The 22,914-nt window shown below is 40.1% G+C and overlaps 1 protein-coding gene across 6 annotated transcripts in view; it reads left to right on the top strand.

The window, feature by feature from the left end:
- Nucleotides 1-22,914, top strand: part of zranb3 (zinc finger, RAN-binding domain containing 3) — a 125,136-nt gene that overhangs the window by 79,640 nt on the left and 22,582 nt on the right. For 5 of the 6 annotated variants that reach the window (XM_048598941.1, XM_048598943.1, XM_048598939.1 and 2 more), the window contains 5 exons: nucleotides 2,129-2,248; nucleotides 7,032-7,211; nucleotides 12,672-12,824; nucleotides 13,651-14,167; nucleotides 19,749-20,027. In XM_048598941.1, the coding sequence (XP_048454898.1) occupies nucleotides 2,129-2,248; nucleotides 7,032-7,211; nucleotides 12,672-12,824; nucleotides 13,651-14,167; nucleotides 19,749-20,027 (1,249 nt within the window). The remainder of the gene's footprint in view (nucleotides 1-2,128; nucleotides 2,249-7,031; nucleotides 7,212-12,671; nucleotides 12,825-13,650; nucleotides 14,168-19,748; nucleotides 20,028-22,914) is intronic. The other variant, XM_048598942.1, reaches the window with a different exon arrangement.

Below are 22,914 nucleotides of genomic sequence, written 5' to 3'. Positions count from 1 at the left end.
CTCAGATTCTCCAGCATCTGCAGTTCCTACTATCTCCAGTATTCAAGGTGTGATCTCTTCAATGCTGTATATAATTCTAGTTAAGACTACTTTACTTTCAACCTTTATCACAAAGGGTTTGGAGTTTTACATACAATTTACACTTTTTAATTGCATTGGCATATCACCAGGACAGTGCTGTGTCCCTTTTTGTTTGTGAAATATATAAACAATGTAGATGAAAATAGTGGTGATGGGGAAAATTGTATGCTAAATAACTTCGTACGTGACTTTAGATCCCCGGAAGCAGCAGAACAGATATTAACAGGGTAGTTAAGAAGGCTTACGGGACACTTGCCTTTATCAGTTGTGGCATAAGAGCAGGAAGGAGCTGTACAGGACTTTGATCTAGCCACAGCTGAAGTACTGTGTGCAGTTCTGGCCACTGCTTTATAGGAATAACAGGACAAGTCATACAAACACTGTAGCTACAAGAGCAGTTTAGAACCTAGGAATTCTGTGGTGCATAACTCACCTTCTGATTTGACAAATCCTGTCCACTAGTTACAAGGCAGGAGTCAGGGTTGTGATGGAATGCTGTTGACTTTCCAGGTTGGGTGCAGCTCCACTAACACTCAAGTGGCTTGACACTATCCAGGAAAAAAAAAGCAGCCTGCTTGATTGATGCTCCATCTAGCACCTTGAATGTTCACTTTCCACCACAGTAGTAGCAGTGCGTGCAACCTACAAAATGCTCTTCCACAACTCACCAAGGCCCCTTCAATGGCACCTTCCAGACCCGCAACCTCTGTACCTAGAAGACCTGGGGGCAGCAAATGCATGGCAACACTACTCCTTGCATGTTTCCCACAAAGCCACACATCCTGAAACTCCCTCCCTCACTGCAGGTTCAATGTACCTACATCACACGGACTGCAGCTTTTCAAGAAAACGACTCACCAACACCTTCAAGAGCAATTGGGTCAACATTTATTGCCCATCCCTGACAAGTGTAGAATAATCAAAAAGTGAACATTTGAATGTACAGTAATAGACTTGGATTTATTGCATTCCAATTTTTGAAAGTGGCAGGACAAGTACTGAAACCCCAAAGAAGACATACGGGATTCGAAACTACTCTGTCTCCATGGATGTTTTCCAGACCTTCTCCAGCATCTTCAGTTTTTGTATCAGATTTCCAGCATCCACAGGATCATGCTTCTATTTAAGTTGCAAAGGTTTTCGTTTAAACAAACAGTAGATGGGATCCCTGATATGATTAATTATAAATAGAGGACTGAACAAGGAAGCATAACCTTATCAAAATGCTAGTTTGCCCTTTATTGTATTACTGTGTTCACTTCTGCGCACCATGCTTCAGCAATAGTGTTGAGGCCTTTAAGGAAGGTATATGAGCTTTACTAAAATGGTGCCAGAGATGTGGAACTTCAGTTATTTGGAATGATTGGAAAAACTGGTATTGTTCCAGTTATAACAGGCAAAATTAGGATGAGATCAAACAAAGAACTGTGGATGCTGGAGATCTGAAACTTGCTGGAGAAACTTGGGAGGTCTGGTAGAATCGATTGCAAGAAAATATAGTTAATTTTTCAAGTCCAGTGACTCTTCACCAGAACTTAAGGTGAAATTTTTAAGGAGTGTTTAAAACTATGAATGGTGTTACACAGCAAATAAAGAGAAACTGTTTCCAGGGATGAAATGTGAATGACCAGAGAATACTGATTTAAGATGATTGATGAAAGAACTGAAGGCGGTGCAAGTTATGTTGATATGAAAAGCACAGTTTAAAAGAGGGGAAGCTGATTCGATGGGAACTTTAAATGGGAATTGGATAATTAGCTGAGAAGAAATAATTACACGGTTATGGGGAAGAGCAGGAGAGTTGGAGTATTTGGATAGCTTTACTGAAGATCTGGCAGAGGCAAGTGGTCTCCTGTGGTGGATCATTCTGATTCTGATGTAAACTGTTCCTTATCCAAAATACTGGGCTGGTATGTAATGATTGTAGATAACAGGATGTTAATGTCGAAACCGATATTTAAGGATCAAATCTTTTAGCATCCTCTTGATTATAATATTGTTGCTCAGTATTAATTATACAAATATGAGATGCCTTTTTTTTCCTTAGGCACGGTACATAAGAATAGATGGTAGTATTCCATCTTCGGAAAGGATTCATCTTGTCCATCAGTATCAGAATGATCCAGAGACGCAAGTTGCAATCCTTAGCATCAAGGCTGCTGGACAGGTATTGTGATTACAATAAAAAAAAGTGGAGATCAATTATTGATGTTTGATTAGGAGATACTAAATAAGAAGTGTAATCAATAAGTAATGTTGGATATTATTTTGCAATGTGATTTTAATGTAATTCTTGACAGAATTTAATTTTCTTCCATCAGCCCTGTTGCTCTCCCATTTCAGGAAATGTTGGAATAGATGAAACAATTTTTTTCAGGTTTTTTAGTATTTCTTTCGCACATATTCGTGCTTTTCATTTTTCTGCTGTTTTTTATTTTGGTTTTCGTTTGTTGCAATGATGTTTTCCCTTTTTTTTTTGTCCAAGGGCTCATTGTATGTTTTAAATGTCGGGGGCGATGTTGTGTGACAGGAATGGCTGGTGGAAAACCTTTCTTTTCCATATATTTAGTCTGAGGCCCGTTCTCTGATACACATTTGGTGAATGTGTCACCAGTGGGTTGTAGCTCAGCCTCTGGGTGTCGGCAGTACAGGCGTTGTCTGTAAACTGGAGTTGGGTGGTCTTGGTTCTGGATTGGAGGCATCGAAGATTGAATAGTTTCTCACTTGTGCTGTGGTTTAGCTCCACTCCAGCAGAGAGCTTTGTGGAGATGGAGTTGAGTATTGCAACGAGGAAGATGGGGAAGAATGCTGAATGTAAAGGGTCTGTGGTAAATCTTTTGAGGATCATAGCTTGCATTGTCATCGTGAAGCAGGTGAAGAATGGTGATAAATTTCAGTGGGCAGCCAAATTGAGGATTTCCATAATCCCTCAAGGTTGACAGAGTTAAAAGGCCTTCATGAGATTGAGGAAGGCCATGTACAGAGGTTGGTGCTATTCCCTAATCTCTTCTTGGATTTGTTGTGCTCTAATAATGTCCATTGTGCTTCTTGATGGACATAAACCACGCTGACACTTGGGGAGGAACTCTTCAGCCATTGGGAGAAGGTGACTGAGGAGGATTCTCACTATGACCTTTCCCGTCATGGATAATAGGGAAATCACTCTGTAATTTCCACTGTTGGATCTGTCTCCTTCCTTGAAGATGGTCACTGAGATATCCTGGCTTGCTGTCTTCCTTCCAGACAAGGACAACGAGATCATGGCTCATTGTTAGAGAGCCAATCTTTTTAGAACTTAAGCAGGGATACCGTCTGTGCTGGAGGCCTCACTGTTTATCAGCTGTCATTGGCTTTTTGAACCTCATGCTAGGTTCGAGGTGCGATGAGATGGCAACAAGTAATGTGTTGCAGGATAATATTGAGAGCACTTGTGTTTAAACATGCATCTTTGTTGAGGAGGTCATCGAAATGCAGCAGGCATCGACTGCCTTTTGGTCTTTGAAGAGCAACTCTCTGTTTTTGGCTGTCAGCGGAATAAGTCCTTGGATACTCGGAGTGTGGATGGTTCTGATTGGACTGAAGAAGCCATTCATATGTCATGGGTTGTCAGCATTTTGCTAAGTCTCCTGTGCTCTTTCCACTCACCATCTATTCTTCAGGTCATGCACTTTTTTATTTCACCTCAACCTTCAGCTGCCTGTCATCTTGTTTTGGTGTATTGAGTTTTGGTAGAGCTGCCAGTTCGGGGAAGCCTGATCCTGGATCTTCTAATTATTCTGATCAAAGTAGTCTTGCTGTTTCCTGGTGAACAATTATACATAGGATATTCCTCATGACTGCAACAACTTGTTGATACAATGATAGCCCCATTAGTAGATTAGGATAGAAACCTCTGAACAGGTTAATTATAAAATGTTATGACACACCTTTGGAGCAGGTGCATGAAGCCAGGGCTTCTTGTTCAGAGATAGGGACTATCACTGCACCACATTAGCCCTGTACATACAACAGTACAGCAGAGGAACAGGTCCTTCTGCCCAGCATGTCTGTGCTGACAATGATGCCGTTTTAAACAAATTCCATCTGCCTGTACAAGGCTTGTATCCCTGTATTCCCTGCCAGTTTGTGTCTGTCTAAATGGCACTTAAACTTTGCTAACGTATCTGCTTCTACCATCTCCAGGCAGGTGTTCCAGGCACCTACCATCCTCTGCTTTTTAAAAAAAAAAACTTACCTCATACATCTCCCTTAAACTTTTCCCTTCTCACCTGAAACCTATGCCTCATAGCATTTGACATTTCCACCCTGGGAAAAAGACTCCAAGTATCCATCCAATCCATGCCTCTCATAATTTCATAGACTTCTGTCAGGTTGTCCCTTCGCATCCCACGCTCCTTACCCACATCCACTGGCTGCAGCCACAGGTGTTACCCCTTTGGTCCCTAATAGGTCCCACTCTTTCCCTGGTAATCCTCTTACTCTTTAATGCACTGATAAAAAGCCTTGAAGTTTTCTTGATCCCATCTGCCAAAGATACTTTTTGGCCCCTCTTTGCTCTCCTAATTTTCTTTTTAAACACTAACTACACTGTGTACTTTTGAAGGGCCTCCTCTGTTTTTAATATGCTCCACCTTACCTGTGCTTCCTTCTTTTCCTTTGTCAAACTCTCAATGTACCTTGACATCCAGGATTCCCTAGCGTTGCTGCCCTTGCCCTTCACTCTTAGAGAAACATGCAGACCCAGAATTCTCACTGTACAACTTTTAAAAGGTGCCTACTTTCCAAATGTAGGCTCACCTGCAAGTAACTTCTCGCAGACTGTTTGCCAGATCCTGTCAAATGTTATTGAAATTGGCCTTTCCCCAGTTTAGACATTTTAACTTCTGCACTGTCCTTATCCCTTTCCATAATGATTTTGAAACATAGAGTTATGGTCACTCTTCCCAAAATGTTTGCCCACTGAAGCTTTAACTATTTGACGGGCTTTGATTTAGCACTGCCCCAGATCTCGTAGGACTATCGACATACTGACACAAAAAGTTGTCCTGGATGCTCTTTAAAAATTCCACCTCTTACTAATCCTTTTATCCTATAGCAATCTCAATTCGTGTTAGGAAAGTTGAAATCCCCTACAACTGTAACCCAGTTTCTCTCCCGCCTTTCTGTGATTTACTTCAATATCTGCTCCTTTATCTCACATATTGTATATTTCATTTTATTTTAATTCTCCTCAATTACAACATTAATTTGATCAATTCCTTTATAGCACCTGTCAAATGCCTTCGGGAAATGCAAGTGCAGTGCATCTACAGATTTCACTGTTCCAAAGAGCTCTAATTAAATGGTTAAACATGATTTCCCTTTATTCAAAACCAAATCCCAACAACCTTGAGTTTTTTTCAGTGCCCAGCGATAAACTCCCTAAGGGATTGATTTTAACCCATTCCCACGACAAATGTCAAGCTAACTGGCCTTTAATTTCCTTTTTCTACCGCTGTCCCTTCTTGAAAAGATAAATTATATTTTCTGCTTTCCAATTTGATGGAAGCTTTCCTGAATCTAGTGAATTTTGGAAAATTCAAGTCTGAAGTCTAATTAATCCTCTTAAATTACACATGACCGAATATAATCTGGTCCCTCATTGAAAGCATTCTATGAACTCCTTTTCCAGGCTGCCATTGCCAATCTGATTTTTCCACTTTGCATGTAGATTAAAATCACCCATGATTTATTGCAGCAGTTCCATCATAAGCATGCAATATTTTTTTCTTGTAATTTTTGTCCTGCACTGTGGTTGTTATTAGATATCTGTGGACTACTCCACACAGGTAAGCACCTGGAATGTGCAAGTTAATCTCAAAGGCTGAGGCTCCAGAACAGCAGTATTCTCTGACCCCTCTCCTACCTTATTCATTGTCACACCTTCCTGTCCTAAGTTGTCTGCTTTTTCTCTCCAACAATACAAAGACCTCCAGGATCCTTGGGTTAGAGAAACTGGAAGTGAATGAATTGCCACATTGCCACTGCTTCAAGGGACTATATACGCTGATCAATGTTGCTCATGTCCCTTACTACAGCTGGAATCAGACAGCCCTGACTTGAGGTGTAGGTCTGACTTCTGGAACCAAGTATTAGATATTTCTCCCTCCTCCCTTGCCGTATTGGAATATGTTCAATTTGGCAGCCACTTACATGACTTTGAGTTGGAGCAACTATATTTTTATACATTTGTTCCAGATGTGTTTGTCTTGGATCATTTTCAGGTCCTGAAGTTCCCACATTCCACATTTGTAACACACACCTATCCCATCAATGTCTATGTACTAATTAGTTTAATTTGTTCATTTAACTAATCATGTGAAATTAATTGCTCCTTTTGAGCAAAAAATTACTGTATGCATTAAATGCTGATATCACTTGGAATGTTGTATACTTCTCAATTAAACAGTTAAGTGTCTTGGGTATCTATATTAAAGTCTTAGTGCTTTCTATGAATAGACCTACCCTAACTGAAGCATCCTTAGCAGGCTATTTACACGATTCCTTTAGTTTGGCACAAGCTGGCAATCACTTTACTAGACACCTGTGATATCAGTCTTGATTTTCACTCTGCTTTTACAAAGCAGAAGCAGTGGAACCTGAGTAACAGAAATCAGTTGGGTACAGAATTATGGATAATAACCACTATCCAAAATCTACTGTATTAATACTTCATATTGTAAATGAGTTGCAATGATTCCACTCCAGTCTAGATGTACCAAGCTGTAACAGTGGTGAGTTTTAAATCATGTAAGCTATTAAAATATTGCTGTACATAATTTTATTGTATTAAACCTTATTCTACAATTCAATAATTTTGTGAATTTTTAATGTTGAAACGTGTGATTTTTATATTGGAGCAGCCTAAATGCAATGACATGTTTTCTTTTTCTTTTTTGTATTACTTACAGGGTTTAACATTTACAGCTGCTACACATGTTGTCTTTGCTGAGTTATTCTGGGATCCTGGTCATTTGTTGCAGGCTGAAGATCGGGCTCATCGTATAGGACAATGCAGCTCGGTTCATATTCATTATCTTATTGCCAGAGGAACACTGGACTCACTCATGTGGAGCATGTTAAAGCGTAAGGTACAGTTTCCACTGAATATTTTAACGAAAGTTATGTAACAGTATATTGAGTGCCAGTGGGCATGCAAAGAACAGCCTATCAAAAGTAAGATGCTAACTTGGTGAAACTGCAAAACAGGACCATTTACAAGAATAGTTCGAGGAATGTGGATAGAATCAAGAAGATGGGACAGTCCTCCTTGGAGAGAAGGAGATTTGATAGAGGTTTATCAAATCATGAGTGGACTAGATAGAGTAGACTGGGAGAAGCTGTTCCCGTTCATAAAAGGAGCAAGACAGAGAGGACATTTAAAGGTTAAAGATTTAAAGTCATGTGAGAAAGAAACAAGGATGAGTTGAGAAAAATCTCTTTCACAAAGCGAGTAATTAGGGTATGGAATGCACTGCCTGGAAGTGTGGTGGAGGCAGGTTCTATTGAGGTATTAAAGAGGACACTGGATGATTATTTGGATAGAAACAGTAGGGAGTATGGGGATAAACTGGAGACTGACACTAAGTAATGATTCTCATTTTGGCGAGCCAGTGCAAGAACACAGAATGAGCCAAATCACCATCTTCTGCATCATAACAATTGTGTGATTCTGGGACTTAGATGCCATACAGCATAAGCAGCAAGTGTTAAACACGGATAAGCGGTTCCACAACCAGTTGATCAGCTCGAAGGTCTCTAGTCCTATCTTATCCAGTCATGAATGGTAAGGGATAAACAACTTGCTGGAAGAGGCTGCACAATATGCCCATACTCAACGATGGGGGCGCCCAGTGCATCAATGTAAAAGATAACACTAAAGCATTTGCAACCATGTTTTCCGGTGGATTATCTATCTTGGCCTTCTCAACATGTATCACAGATGCCAGACTTCAGCCAATTCAATTCATTCCACATGATATTAGAAATGTGGGAGGCATTAAATACTACAAAGACCTGACGACATTCTGGCAACAGTACTGAGATGTGTACTCCTGATCCTGCTGTGGACTGAGCTAAGTATAAAAGCTACAGTACAGCTACAGTATTGGCATCTACCTGACAATGTAGATAATTGCCCAGTTATGTTCTGAACACAAAGCAACAGACCAGCATGGTCAATTATCGACCCATCAGTCTACTCTCGATCATCGGTAAAATGATAGAAGGGGTAATCAAAAGTGCTATCAAACATCAATTGCTTAGTAATAATCTGCTCACTAATACTGTTTGGGTTACACTAAGGCCATTCCACTCTTGACCTTATTACAGCCTCGATTCAAACGTGGACAAAAGAGTTGAATTCCTGCTAAGGCTGAAACCTTTGATACCAAGGCCTCATTTGTCCAGGTTTGGCATTGATGACCCTGAGCAAAACTAGAACCAGTGGTAATTGGGAATACTCGCCACTGATTGGAGTCTGTTATTGGAGGTCAGTCATCTCATTTCCAGGACTTCTCTGCGGGAGTTGCAACAGGAGCAGCTCCAACATTATTCAAGAAGCTTGATACCATCCAACATAAAGCAGCTCTTTGATTGGCATCGCATCCAAAAATATTCATTATCTCCACCATTTGCACTCTCTGGCAGCAGTGTGTGCCATCTACAAGATGCACTGCAGAAATTTGCCAAGACTCCTTAGTCAATACATTCCAAATCATGACCACTGTCATCCAGAAGGACAAGGGCAGCAGATACAAGGGAGTACCACCAACTGCAAGTTCCCCTTTAAGCCACTTCCCATCCACACTTGGAAATGTATTGCCAATCCTTTAGTGCACCTGCTGAAAATCCTGGAACTCACTCCCTAATTACATTATGGGTCTAATGACTGCAGTTCAAGAAAGCAACTCACCTCCACCTTCTTAAGGGCAACTAGGATTTGACACTAAATGCTAGCCCAACCAGTAATGTCTACATCCCATGAGTGAATTCTTCTTTTTAAAAATGCAACACAGAAATAAGCCATTGGCTCGGCAAATAGCCCAAGGATGTCTTCCTCCTGAGAGAGAATCTGAGTAAAGACTATCAACATGACATTGTCACCAAGAAATCTAAGATGGAACTGGGAAGAAATTTGTTTGTCTGAAGAGTGGTGAAAATGCTGAACTCTGTATCATTTGAAGTGGTTGATGCCAATAGTATAGATGCTTTTAAAGTGACTGTGTGCAAGCATATAAGTAAGAAGGGAGTAGAGGGTTGCAATAATAGAGTTAGGTGAGGAAAGATGGGAGAAGGCTCATGTGGAGCATTATTATCTGCATTGACTGGTTGGTAGAATGGCCTGATCTATGCTTTAGATCCTTTGGAACTAATTGCACTCCCTGACGCTTAGTCCCACTTGTGTTTGCTTTCCAATGATATATTTAATTAATTCTGCAAGTTACATTTGAATCCACTTCCAACATCTGAGTCTCTGCATTTCAGATCATCTTAACATGCTACATGAATAAGTTTTCGCTTCAATCTGATTATTTTACCAGTTATCTTAAATCTGTACCTTCTCTTCTCCAGGCCTCAGATCAGTGGAAATTTTCCTCCATGTGTACTGTATCAAAGCTTTTTATAATTTTTGAGCACTTGTATTAAAACTCCCAAAAAACTTCTCTGCTCTAAGGAGAACAATATATCTTTCTCCAATTTCTCCAAATTGACTGAAGTTCCTTATCCCTGATATCATTCTAGTATTTTTTTTACTGCACGTTGTTGACTTCTTTCCAACATGGGCATACTACTCCAGCTGTAACTTGGTGTGTGATTTATGAAGATTTTGTACAACATCCTTGGTTTTGTATGCATTTTTTCAATTTATAAACTTAAGGATCCCATATGCTTCTCTAACTAGAAGAAATGCTCTTCTACACGCTCGATTAAAACTTTTCTCAGTTGCATCTCCTGTTCTGATCCTGAGGATATAATCTTAATATTTCAAATCATTACATTAGATTAGTAAGTCACACCCCTGCCCCTGAGCCAGAGCTCTGGGTTTGAGTCTCATTTCAGAGCTTGTTGACAATTACAGAGATAAACACTAGACAGGGTGGTTAAAAAGGTGTTTAGCACACTTGCCTTCATTACACAGTCCTTTGATTACAGGATTGTGTTGACGTTGTACAGGACATTGGTGCGATCTTTAATGGAATACTGTGTCCAGTTTTGGTCGCCCAGTTATAGGAAGGATATTATGAAGCTGGAGAGGATTCAGAAGAGATTTACCAGGATATTGTTAGGTATGGAAGGTTTGAGTTATAAAGGAGGGCTGGATAGACTGGGACTTGTTTCCAGTAGAGTGTAGGGGGTTGAGAGGCGACTTTATAAAAGTCTGTAAATTAATGAAAAGTAGAGATAGAGTTAATGGTAGTTATCTTTTCCCAACGATGGGGGATTTCAAGAGTAGGAGGCACACTTTTAAGGTGAGAGGAGAGAGGATTTTTGAAAAAGACATGAGGAGCAAATTTTTTACATAGAGGGTGGTTCGTGTTTGGAATAAACTTCTTGAAGTAGTGGATGTGAAAACAATTACAACATTTAAAAGATATTTGGATAAGTACATAAACAGGAAAGGTTTGGAGGAGTATGGCTCAGAAGCAGGCAGGTGGAAGTAGGTTGAGGAAGGGTCACCTTATCTGAAACGTTAACTGATTTTTTTTCTTCACAGATGCTGCCAGACCTGCTGAGCTTTTCCAGCAACTTCTGTTTTTGTTCCTGATTTACAGCATCTGTAGTTCTTTCAGATTTTAGTTTGGGATTATGTTCAGCATGGATTGGTTGGACTGAAGGGTCTGTTTCTGTGCTGTGTGTTTCTATGACTTGTGACACTGTTCAAAGAAGTCAATAATTGATATGCAAATCCTTCCAACACTTACACTTATGCTTTGGGAAAAGTGGGTATGTGAAGATACAAAACAGATTCCTATTTTAGTGACTTCGCACAATGCTATCTTGGTGGCATTTAAGACTTCTCCACAATGAGGCCTCAAAACTACACTATTGAAAAACAATCTGTTTTACAAATTAGCATGTCTTCTTTACTCTTGTATTATGTTTATAAATCTCTATTTTTGATGGCTTTGTCTGCCTGAGCTTTACTAAATAATTATAAATGGGATTCCTGAATCCTTTCGTCGGCCATATCTTCCAGTGTCTTTGCATTGAGTGTAAACTCCCATTCTTTTCCCTTTCAAATGAATGCATCATTCACATCCACTTTAAATTACATCCGCGAATGTCTTCCCATTCTGTGAACCTGCCTTTTTACAGTCATCCTTACTGTTTGGAAAAGTCCCTATTTTGCCACAACAAAGTTATAGATTACACCAACTGTACATTGTGAAAAAAAATGTAATGTAACTTATGCCCCATGAATGCAAGACTTCTTTCATATCCAAATACTCCAATTAAACTTGTGTTAAAGATTCTGCATTTGATTAACTTGTCATTAATTGCCAGGTTTATCCAGCTCTTTCATCCTGAAATTGTCATACTCATTACCTTTGTAACTTGGACAATTAAGAAGAGGTTTGAAATATTGTCAAAAGCCCTCCTGTCTCCTTTCTGACTTATTTTTGCAGCTTAGAGCAAACATGATTTATCTGCTCTTTGCTATTTTTTCAGAATCCATTTTCTTCCAAACCTTGTACGTCTATGTTCTTTCTTCCATCACTGCTTTAAAAACTGCAACAAAAAGTTTTCCAAAAACCTGTATCCCTCCATCATCATTAATGACAACAGTAGGTTCAAAAGAATCCACCTAGTAATCTCCGATCGCCCAGAACTAATTTGAACATAGTACAATTTTCCACGATTTGCAATTAACAAACATGTCTGATCTCTTCAGGTTTCTGTTTAAAGAAGCTAGCTATGAATCATTATTGTTAAATATATATTGTTTGCTTCACTTCCTCTTGTCGCACAATCAAGTAATTTGTTTTTATAGTGTCGGCTAAAACTTAAAGAACATGCTCTTATTCAAGTTACCAAGTAGCTGTACTCCAGCTTGAGTGTGTTGTCTGAAGGAGATATTTAAACAGGAAGAGGATTTAAGAATTAAAAAATATGTATTTGTAAGTTTTTAATTTGACTTTGCTTTCTTTCACCACTGTCTTTATTTTAACCGTTCTCACTCTTAATTTTTCTGTCAGCCAATGTGATGTACGGAATAATGATCAATGTATTTCAGTATTGATTTGACTATTGGCTGTTGCCAATTATTCATTTCTGGAATTGAAGCGTTCCGTCATCTTAAAGACGGTCGCCAGAGAACAAACGTGAGAACTTAAAGTTCAAACTTCAATCATGAGGCATTTGTCCAAAGGTCTACTGCCGGGTTTAAGAAAATGAATAATTGAAGTGCAGACATTATAACGAATGTAGAATTTTTTTTAAGTTTGAAAATATGTTTCTTTGTTTCAAATATGTAGGCCTGGTCAAATTAGCAAATTATCTCCTGCCTTTATTCACTGAAGATGAGTTACTTTGCTTCTTAATTACAGACTCGTGTAACAAGTAACACATTAAATGGAATAATGCAACACTTGGAAGTGGAAGAGGGAGATAAAGAAAAGTGGGACTTCTTAAACACTGCATTGGCCTGGGTGCCAAATGAAAATTTTTCAGGAACTGAAGATGGAGTGTTTTTTACCCATGTAAGTAGTTCAACTTTGCTGACATGAATAGTAATTTTTCAAATCTAAGTATTAATAGCAATGATTTTTGAGTACACCTAATGGATAGAACATTCTGTTTCATGTTATGTTTGTTAATATTAATACTACAGTGCCAGTCATACATTTTCATATTCTGTGACACCAGTTCATTTTCAGTTTATCTCACCATCTTTGTTGCATCCTATTTCTCCACCCATGATAGTGAGAAAAATCAAGAAATATCTTCAAAATTGTCATACGTAATAGAGAACAAAGCACAGCTGAAGCAATCATTCAAGTTACAAATTCGATTGATGTTCGTGAACCACTGGAGCCACTCTTGTGGTTTGTGATATTACTATAAGAAGTTGATTTGCATACCCACTTGCTGCCGTAAATCTATTGTTTGTAAATTGCAAACTGTTTCATCCAGCTGCCTCCCTTCAGATATTTTATTTCTACAGAGCAAAGAGAGTATATAGGGTTTTAAAATTCAACAGTAAGATAAATGGTTTGCAAATAATAACAGTTTTGAGTTACCACTGTAGACCATAACATTTTACATGGATAAATGTTTTTAATTGTCATTTCTGAAATTTAAGATAAATCCGATGATCCCATTAAAGATTTGGCATTGGCAGTAAATGTTGAATTTAATAAACGCTTCTAAATAGTGCTTGGACTTTCCAAATACCATCTAAATTATTGCAGATTTAACGCAAGGTTAATTACTCCCCTTTAATGGGCTTTTAAGCTTTACAGATTTCTAATTTTGTCGTTAAATTGATTCATCATTCTTTTGAAGTAAATTATACTTTCCTTTCAGTTTGAGAAAGAAAAACAGCATGACATCCGCTCATTCTTTTCGTCAAAACCTGACTCCAGGGAGAAACGCAAGAGAACCCTTCAAGATTTACCAGTCAGCCAGTTTTCTGATACGTTCGAGCTGCAGCAATCACCTGATTCCCCCAATTCAGCTCAACAACCACAAGGAAAACTGGATAAATTAAATGCAAGAGGTGGTGAAAATGATAACGAAGTGATAAGCAAAATGAACAATGATGAGCTGCTGTTTAAAGATACCTTTGAACCACAGACTAAACGATTGAAATCTTTATTCACGCCAAACAAAAATAAGGCAAGTTCAAAAATGAAAAAGTCCAAAGGTGGGCTGACACCATCCACAATTAGAATTCCAAGTACTCAAAATTTTCTGGGCGAAGCACAACTTACCTCACGAAAACTGCCTGTAACTGAAAAAACGTGGAACTGCAAAATGTGCACGTATACTAATAATATCTTTCTGTCTTACTGTGAAATGTGTGAAACTCTGCGAGGCTTTGGTAAGATTTTTTTTTTTTATCTTGAAGCAAATATCTTATCAAAATACTTACTGGACAAAACATTCTTTATTAATAGTTTACTTCAATTAAATGTACAGGTATATTGGTTTACCAATCAAGGGGAAAGCTTCTGATCATGGGAAAGATTCTAGTACTCGGAAAATATATTTTATGTTAGTGTGATTATTATCTTAGTGCTGTAAAGGCTGACTGCTATTTTGTTTTTTTTGTCAATAAGCAACTAATATCACAGAAGAAAGTGGCTGCTATTGAGTCTTTGCACCTTGCACTCATCAGGAACAGATGGAGACTACCAAATATCAAACTTATATTCATGAGAAACCAGGGTGCTGACTGATTGGCAAGTGGACTCTAATTAGTTGAGATGTTGCCATGGAGAAGACACAAGGGACAGATACCCCAAAGTTGTTTTTTTTTTTAATTTTAAAAAGACGGGTTGGCTCTGATCGGCCAAGGTGTGCCAAAGGAATGCACCAGAGAACCATGTCCTCAGGTCTTTGCTTAATTAAAAAGGCACAATGTCTAGCAAGTGAGGCATGTTGCAAGCTTGACTGATGGTCTTAAGTTGGTTGTTAGTGTAATTCTTAATAGGTTTCACCTTAGTAAGCTCAATGTCGTGCTCAAATTCACCTTCGAATAGAGCTGTCTGCCATTAGCCAGCCTTCACTGATCAGTATGAGAGTTGGAATTCCTGTAGCTCTGCAATATTAGATTGACCCTAGCAGCAACTTTGTAAATAGGACTCGAGCCATTTGCTCACCATCCTTGCCTGATGGTGAAATAGGGTACTTCAAAGCTGTGCTGTGGGAATTGGCCATCCTGAACAGATTGCTTGATGTATATCATGCAAATAAACGGCCTGAGGTTGCTACGCTCATTCCTTAAGGGTGCCCAGTGTACCTCGAGTTAGCCTGGAAAAGTAAGTTGTCTCGAAAAATCTTGAGCATCAAGTGAAGCTGGCTATTTCATACTGCAGCTATGTAGAGCAACACAAGTGGTGTTATCCTGGAGCAGAATGCTACTGTCAAGTCAGAAGCTGTTTGGCCCACCTTAACAACGAGTAATGTGGTATACTAATTTCAGTACCACAGTGATGCCAGGTCACCACACATCCCAATAACTGACAAAATAGCAGAGGATAGTGTTCTCCATACTGTGTACTGTGTACAGCATGTCTCTTCAGCTGTCCACAACAAGCCACAGTACTGACCATATGCAGCATGTTTTAAGTTTAAGGAAAAGGATGATTTTCATTAAAAAAAAAAAAAGTTTTGGATTGGGGAAAGGCAGATTTGATTAAAATAAGGCAGGATTTGGCCAAAGTTGCCTAGGAATGGCTGCATGTGGGTAAATCTACAGCAGAACAGTTGGAGGCATTCAAAAAGGAATTGGGAAGAGTACAAGCCCAACATGTTTCCTTTAGGGTGAGACATTAAAGCAACAAACCCAGAGAACCATGGATGTCATGCAGTATTCAGGAATGGATAGGAAGGGGAAAAAAGAGGCTTTTAACAGGCACAAAGGGAGCATATGAACAGAAGCTCAAGTGGAGTATAGAAAGTGCACTGGGGAGCTGAAGAAAGGAAAGAGGGGACATGAAAAAGTACTTGTGGGTACGATTAGAAGAATCCCAAGATATACAAGTACACTTAAGGGAAAAGGATATCCAAGGAAAGTGTAGGACCCATCAGGGACAAGGAGGCGATCTGAATGTAGAGCCAGAAGTCATTGGTAGGGTGTTAAATAAGTACACCACTCAGTTGAGGGAGTTGTAGGTCCAGAGTTTGCGAAGGTGGACTGTGGGGTTCTTGAGCAGATTGATATGGGGAGTGAGGAGTTTTCGGAGGTTTTGGCAGGCTTGAAAGGTGGACAAACCCCATGTCTGGATGAGTGGTATCCCAGGATCCTGTGGGAGAAGAGGGAGAAAATTACAGGGGCTCTGACCCAAGTTATTTTGAAAATCCTCTTTAGCTAGAAGGGAGATCCAAAGAGAGCATAGGTTTAAGGTGAGAGGGGAAATATTTAAAAAAGACCTGAAGAGTAAATTCTTCACAACGGAGGATGGTGTGTGTATGCAACAAGCTGCCAGAGGAAATGATGGAGGCGGGTACAGTTACAACATTTAAAAGACATCTGGATGGGTACAGAGATAGTGGGAACTGTACATGAATTGGAAAGTTTAGAGCGATATGGGTCAAATGCTGGCAAAGGAGATGAGGTCAGATTGGGGTCTTGGTCAACGTGGACGAGTTGGACTGAAGGTTCTATTTCCGTGCTGTATGACTGACTGGAGGGCAGCTAATGTGACTGTAACTTTTCAAGAAGGGTGGTCGAACAAACTAGGGAGCTACAGTCCGGTGAGTCTCACAGCAGTGGTCGGGAAGCTATTGGAGAAAATTCTGAAGGATATAATTAATTTCCACTTGGAGAAGCACGGTTTGCTCAGGGATAATTAACATGGCTTTGTCAAAGGGAGATCATGCCTAACAAATTCTATCATATTTTTCAAGGGGGTGATCAGGTGTGTGGATGAGGTTAGTGCAGTTGATGTAGTTTATACGGATTTCAGCAAAATCCTACACGGGGGACTGATAAAGAAGGTAAAAGCACATGAGAGCCAGGGTAACTTGGCAATTTGGATCTAAAATTGACTTACTGATAGGAAAGTGGTGTTAGAAGGGTGTTTATAGAGTCATAGAGATGAATAGCGCGGAAACAAGCCCTTCGTCCAACTCGTCCATACCGACCAGATATCCTAAATTAAGATCGTCCCACTTGCCAGCATTGGTCCATATTCCATCTAAACCCTTCCTATTCCTGTACCCATCCAGATGCCTTTTAAATGTTGTAATTGTACCAGCCTCCACCATTTCCTCTGGCAGCTCATTCCATACATGCAGTACCCTCCATGAGAAAAAGTTGTCCCTTAAGTCCCTTTTGAGTCTTTCCCCTCTTACATTAAAACTGTGCCCTGTAGTTTTGGACTGCCCTACCTTGGGGAAAAGATCTTGACTATTCACCCTATCCATACTCCTCATGATTTTATAACCTCCTATAAGGTCACCCTGCAGCCTCCAATGCTCCAGAGAAAATAGCCTCAGCCTTTCCCCATAGTTCCAATCCTCCAACCCTGGCAACATCCTTTTAAAATCTGTTAGGGTGAGCCCTTTCAGGTTTAACAACAACTTTCCTTTAGCAAGGAGACCAGAATTGAATGCAGTATTCTAAAAGTGCCCTAACTCATATCTTGTACAGCTGCAACATGACATCCCTACTCCTATACTCAATGCACTGACCAATAAAGCCAAGTGTTCCAAACGCCTTCTTGACTACCCTGTTTACCTGCGTCTCCACTTTGAAGGAACTAGAAAACTGAACTCCAAGATCTCTTTGTTTGGTAACACTCCCCAGGGCCATACGATTAACTGTATAAAAGCCCTGCCCTGATTTGTTGTAACACAATGTAGCGCCTCCCATTTATCTAGACTAAACTTGATCATCTGCTCCTTGGCCCACCCAACCAAGATCCTGCTGTACTCTGAGGTAATCTTTGCTGTCCTCCACAACACCAATTTTGGTATCATCTGCAAATTTACTAACCATACTTCCTATATTCATCACCAAATCATTTATATAAATGACAATGTTTGTATGAATGGAGACCAGTGTATCACAGGGATCAGCGCTGGGTCCCTTATTGTTTGTGATATACGTAAACAATGTAGATGAGAATGTGAAAGGCTTGACAAGCAAGGTTGTGGATGACACAGAGACTGGTTGGGTGGTTGCTGGTGAGGAAGGAGATCTTGGGTTACAGGAATGTACAGACTAGGTGGCCAGATGGGCACATCAGTGGCTGATGGAATTTCACCCGAAAAGTCTGAGATAATTTACTTTGGAAAAAGTAACAAGACAAAGGAGTAGTCAATGAATGGCAGGTCACTCAGGAGATGAGAGGAACAGAGAGATCTTGGGATGCTTGTCCACAGATCCCTGAATGCAATGGCACAGACTAATAGAGTAGTGAAGAAGTCACTGAATACTTTATCAGTTGAGGCATAGATTATGAGAGCAGGAAGATTATGTAGAAGCTGTACAGGAATTTGGTTAGTCCACAGCTAGAGTACTGTGTGCAGTTCTGGTCTTTGCACTGTAGGAATGATGTGATTGCACTCGAGGGGCTGCAGAGGAGATTCTTTCGGGTTGTTGCCTGGGACGGAGCATTTGAGCTATGAAGAGGGGTTGCATTAGCTTGGGTTGTTTTCTTCAGAATAGAGAAGGCTAAGGGGGTGACCTGATTTGTGGTGCATAAAATTATGAGGGTCATAGGGTGGAAAGAAAGCAACCATTACCTTTAATTGATGGGTCAGTAAAAGGGGGCGTAACTTAAAGATGAAAGGCAGTAGGAGGTTTTAGGGAGCATTTGAGGAGAAATGTTTTTACCCAAAGAGTGGTGAGAATGTGGAATGCACTGTCCGAGATGACAATTATGGCAGGAAACCTCTCAATCTTTTAACAAGTACTTGGATGAGCACTTGAAATGCCATAACATTCAAGTTGATGAGCAAAGTGATGGAAAGTGGGACTACTACAGATTTTAGAGTTGTTTGGTTGGTGCAGACTCAATGGACATGTATGAATCATACTCTACCAGACTGTGTTTTCAAAACTTAAAGCATAGCCTCCATCATTAGTTGTAATTCCGTGAATGGGCAGCAGTTATTGAGCAATACCGAGTGTACCAAGAATTACAGAATTCTGATTATCAGTCATGTTTACAGTGTGGCTCAGTATAAGCTACATATAATCATGTATACGGCACAGTCCTCTGCAGGCAAGAGGAATTAAGACACACTGCCTTTTCAATTAAATAAAAAAAGTCATGGCAAATTATCCCTGGTGCATTCTGCATGGAAAGTCTTGACCAATCACAGTCCACTTACCAACTAATCAGCATACTGTTTCCCGTGCAGTATAAATTGTTTTTAATTTTGAACTTTGGTTTTCCAGAGCTGTATTTTCCCAAATATCAGCAAAATGTCAATTGTGAGGAGTATGACGATAGGTTTTCGTCCATGAGCTTGACCAACGTTATGTTCTCAATTTTATGCTACTCACTGAATTTTGAATGTACCATATCATCGTGGCAGCGTTCTGAGGTTTTGGGAATGCCGGTCAAGACGGAGACCTGGAGAAGACACCAACAAATTACAATCTCCATTTACCAATGAGACTTTGGTATTGGGAATTGTCATTATCTAGTTTCTGTCCCCATCTGGGAAAATAGCAAACGGAATATAAATGCACTGAGATTCTGCAATAATGAGATGTTTATGCATGCAAATCGTCTGCTCACTACTCTCCCGTGTGATTTTCATCTTGCAGTTAAAGCCTTAGGTGGAAAATCAGACTTTTTTATTTTTAACAGTGTCAGTAATCTCATTTTTCAGATTTCACCATACTTATGTAACAGGCTTGTCATTGCTGACATCGTTTAGGGCCTGGGAAAATATTCCAGATGTTTTAGCAACATTTTAGACTGAAGCTTTTCTTATCACAGGTGATCAAAAGGAAAAATATTTGTCTTGTCATGAAAACCTAAGTGAAAAAGAATGCAAAGGAGGAACCCAACCTGATACTGACTGCACTGTCCTATCTGTCCAGGAAAGTGAGGAAAAAGATGAGCCAAGTTCGCCTACAGGGCAGACAAATAATGAAGAGCTACACATCAGTACAGTGAAATCTGAGGAAAACCGTGTACTTTTCAATATTGACGAAAGTAGCAATCATGTTTCCATAACTGAAGGAAGAATGTGCAATGCCAGTCAGCAGCAACAGGGTAATTCAATTCATCTTCATTTCTACTTCTGCAGCTGTTTACAGACTTTAATTCGATTTAAACACAAGTAGTTCACAGATAATTCCTTTATGTGCTGTACACAAGTTAGTTAGTTTCTCGATGGCAGGATTTGCAGCATTTGTTGACTGACCATCTCAGAAATATCCCCAAAGTGTGTCTACTTCTTAAACTAATCTTATTTATCTTACATTATTTACTTTCTATTGGCATAGTACTTTACCCATAACATCTTGGGGAACAATATTTGATCATCTTGATGTATATCAGTTATATCGATCTCTTGATTCCAACATCAACCAATTCAATACCTAGGCTGGTATTTATCCTATATAGGAACAAGAATAAGCCATTTAGTCTCTTCAGCTCAGTACACCTTTCTATAAGGACATACCATCAGTTCTTCAACTTGATTTATCCACAATTGCTCCATACTATTTTATACCCTTAAGTAATAAAAATGAATCTGTCTTTAATGTTGCGATTGGCCCAGTGTCCATAGCCTTTGTGTTTGAGGTGCTCAAGATTTCTCTTGCTAGTTTTGTTAAAAAAGGTGTTTTATAATATCTTGCTCCTAAATATCCAGCTCTAAAACTGTTTAACACACTTGCCCTTCATTGCTCAGACCTTTTGAGTATAGGAAGTTGGGACATCATATTGGGGTTGTACAGGAAGTTGGTGAGGCCTCTTCTGGAGCACTTTGTGCAGTTCTGATCGCCCGCTTATAGGAAGGATATTACTAAACTGGAGAGGGTTCAGAAAAGATTATCAGGATGTTGCCAGGATTGTAGGGTTTGAGATAACAAAATAGATTGGAAAGGCTGGTAGTTTTTTTCACTGGAGCATAGGCAGCTGAGGGATGACCTTTTCAAGGTTTATAAAATCGAGGTGCATAGGTGAATGGCATGGCTCTTTTCCCTAGGATGGGGGAGTTCAAAAACTAGGGTTATATTTTTAAGGTTAGAGAAGAAAGATTTTAAAATGGGCATGAGGGGCAACTTTTTTTACACAGAGTGGTTAGTGTGTGGAATGAACTGCCAGAGAAAATGTAGGTAAGTACAGTTACAATGTTTAAAAGACATTTGAATGAGTTCATGAATAGGAAAGGTTTGGAAGGATATGGGCCAAGTGCAGGCAAGTAGGACCAGTCTAGTTTGGGAACATGGTTGGCGTGGTGAGTTTTTTGAAGAAGTAACGAAGAGGATTGATGAGGGCAGAGCGGTGAATGTGATCTGTGTGGACTTCAGTAAGGCATTCAACAAGGTTCTTCATGGTAGACTGGTTAGCACGTTAGATCACATGGAATGCAGGGAGTACTAGCCGTTTGGATACAGAACTGGCTCAAAGGTAAAGACAGAGGGTGGAGTTTGAGGATTGCTTTTCTGACTGGAGGCCCCTGACCAGCGGTGTGCCACACGGACCAGTGCTGCGTTCACTGCTTTTCATCATTTATATAAATAATTTGGATTTGAATGTAGGAGGTATAATTAGTAAGTTTGCAGTTGACACTAAAATTAGAGGTGTAGTGGACAGTGAAGAAGGTTATATCAGAGTACAATCGGACCTTGGTCAGATGGGCCAATGGGCTGAGGAGTGGTAGATGGAGTTTAATTTAGATAAATGTGAGGTGCTACATTTTGGAAAGGCAAATGAGGGCAGGACTTATACACTTAATGGTAAGGTCCTGGGGAGTGTTGCTAAACAAAGAGACTGTAGAGTGCATGTTCATAGTTCCTTGAAAGTGGAGTCACAGGTAGATAGGATAGTGAAGAAGATGGTTGGTACGCTTGCCTTTATTGGTCAGTGTATTGAGTATAGGAGTTAGGAGGTCATGTTGCGGCAGTGCAAGACATTGGTTTTGATCACTTTTGGACTATTGTGTGCAATTCTGGTCTCACTCCTAAAGGAATGATGTTGTGAAACTTAAAAGGATTGGGGAAAGACTTACAAGGATGTTGCCAGGGTTGGAGGGTTTGAGCTATAGGGAGAAGCTGAATAGGCTGGAGCTATTTTCCCGAGAGTGTCGGAGGCTGAGGGGTGACCTTATATAAGTTTTTAAAATCCTGAGGGGCATGGATCAGGTAAATAGCCAAGGTCTTTTCCCTGGGGTGGGGGAATCCAAAAATAGAGGGCATAGGTTTTGAGGTTGGTTGGCTCGCCGAGCTGGTTTGTTGTTCTGCAGACATTTCGTTACCGTGCTTGGTAACATCCTCAGTGCAGCCTCTGATGAAACGTCGGTGTGTTTTCCCGCCTGGTTTTTAAACTCTGGGGTCCGTTGCGATGGATTGCCTCACTTCCGGGTTTCCTCCATAGTGGAATGTATATGTTCATGTACTCTTTTTGTTCATCGGACAAACAGGAAGGAAACTAACAACAAGAGTACATGAACACCAACTGGCTACAAAAAGACACGACCAATACTCACTCATCTCAATCCACGTGGACAAGGAGAACCACGACTGACTGGGACAACACCAAGATCCTGGGACAGGCTAGGCAGAGACAAGCACGAGAATTCCTAGAAGCATGGCACTCCACGAAGCGCGCTATTAATAAACACATTGAACTCGACCCCACATACATTCCACTATGGAGGAAACCCGGAAGTGAGGCAATCCATCGCAACGGACCCCAGAGTTTAAAAACCAGGCGGGAAAACACACCGACGTTTCATCAGAGGCTGCACTGAGGATGTTACCAAGCACGGTAACGAAACGTCTGCAGAACAACAAACCAGCTCAGCGAGCCAACCAACCTCAACACCCACAACCCGAGCTACAGGTCTACTCCAAAACCTTAGAGGGCATAGGTTTATGGTTAGAGGGGAGAAGATAGAAAAGGGATCTGAGGGCAACTTTTTCATGCAGTG

This window comes from Rhincodon typus, chromosome 7 (genome assembly GCF_021869965.1).
Source record: "Rhincodon typus isolate 14 chromosome 7, sRhiTyp1.1, whole genome shotgun sequence".
NCBI lineage: Eukaryota > Metazoa > Chordata > Chondrichthyes > Orectolobiformes > Rhincodontidae > Rhincodon > Rhincodon typus.
Note: the sequence above shows the minus strand (reverse complement) of the source record. Positions and strands in the feature narration are given on the sequence as shown.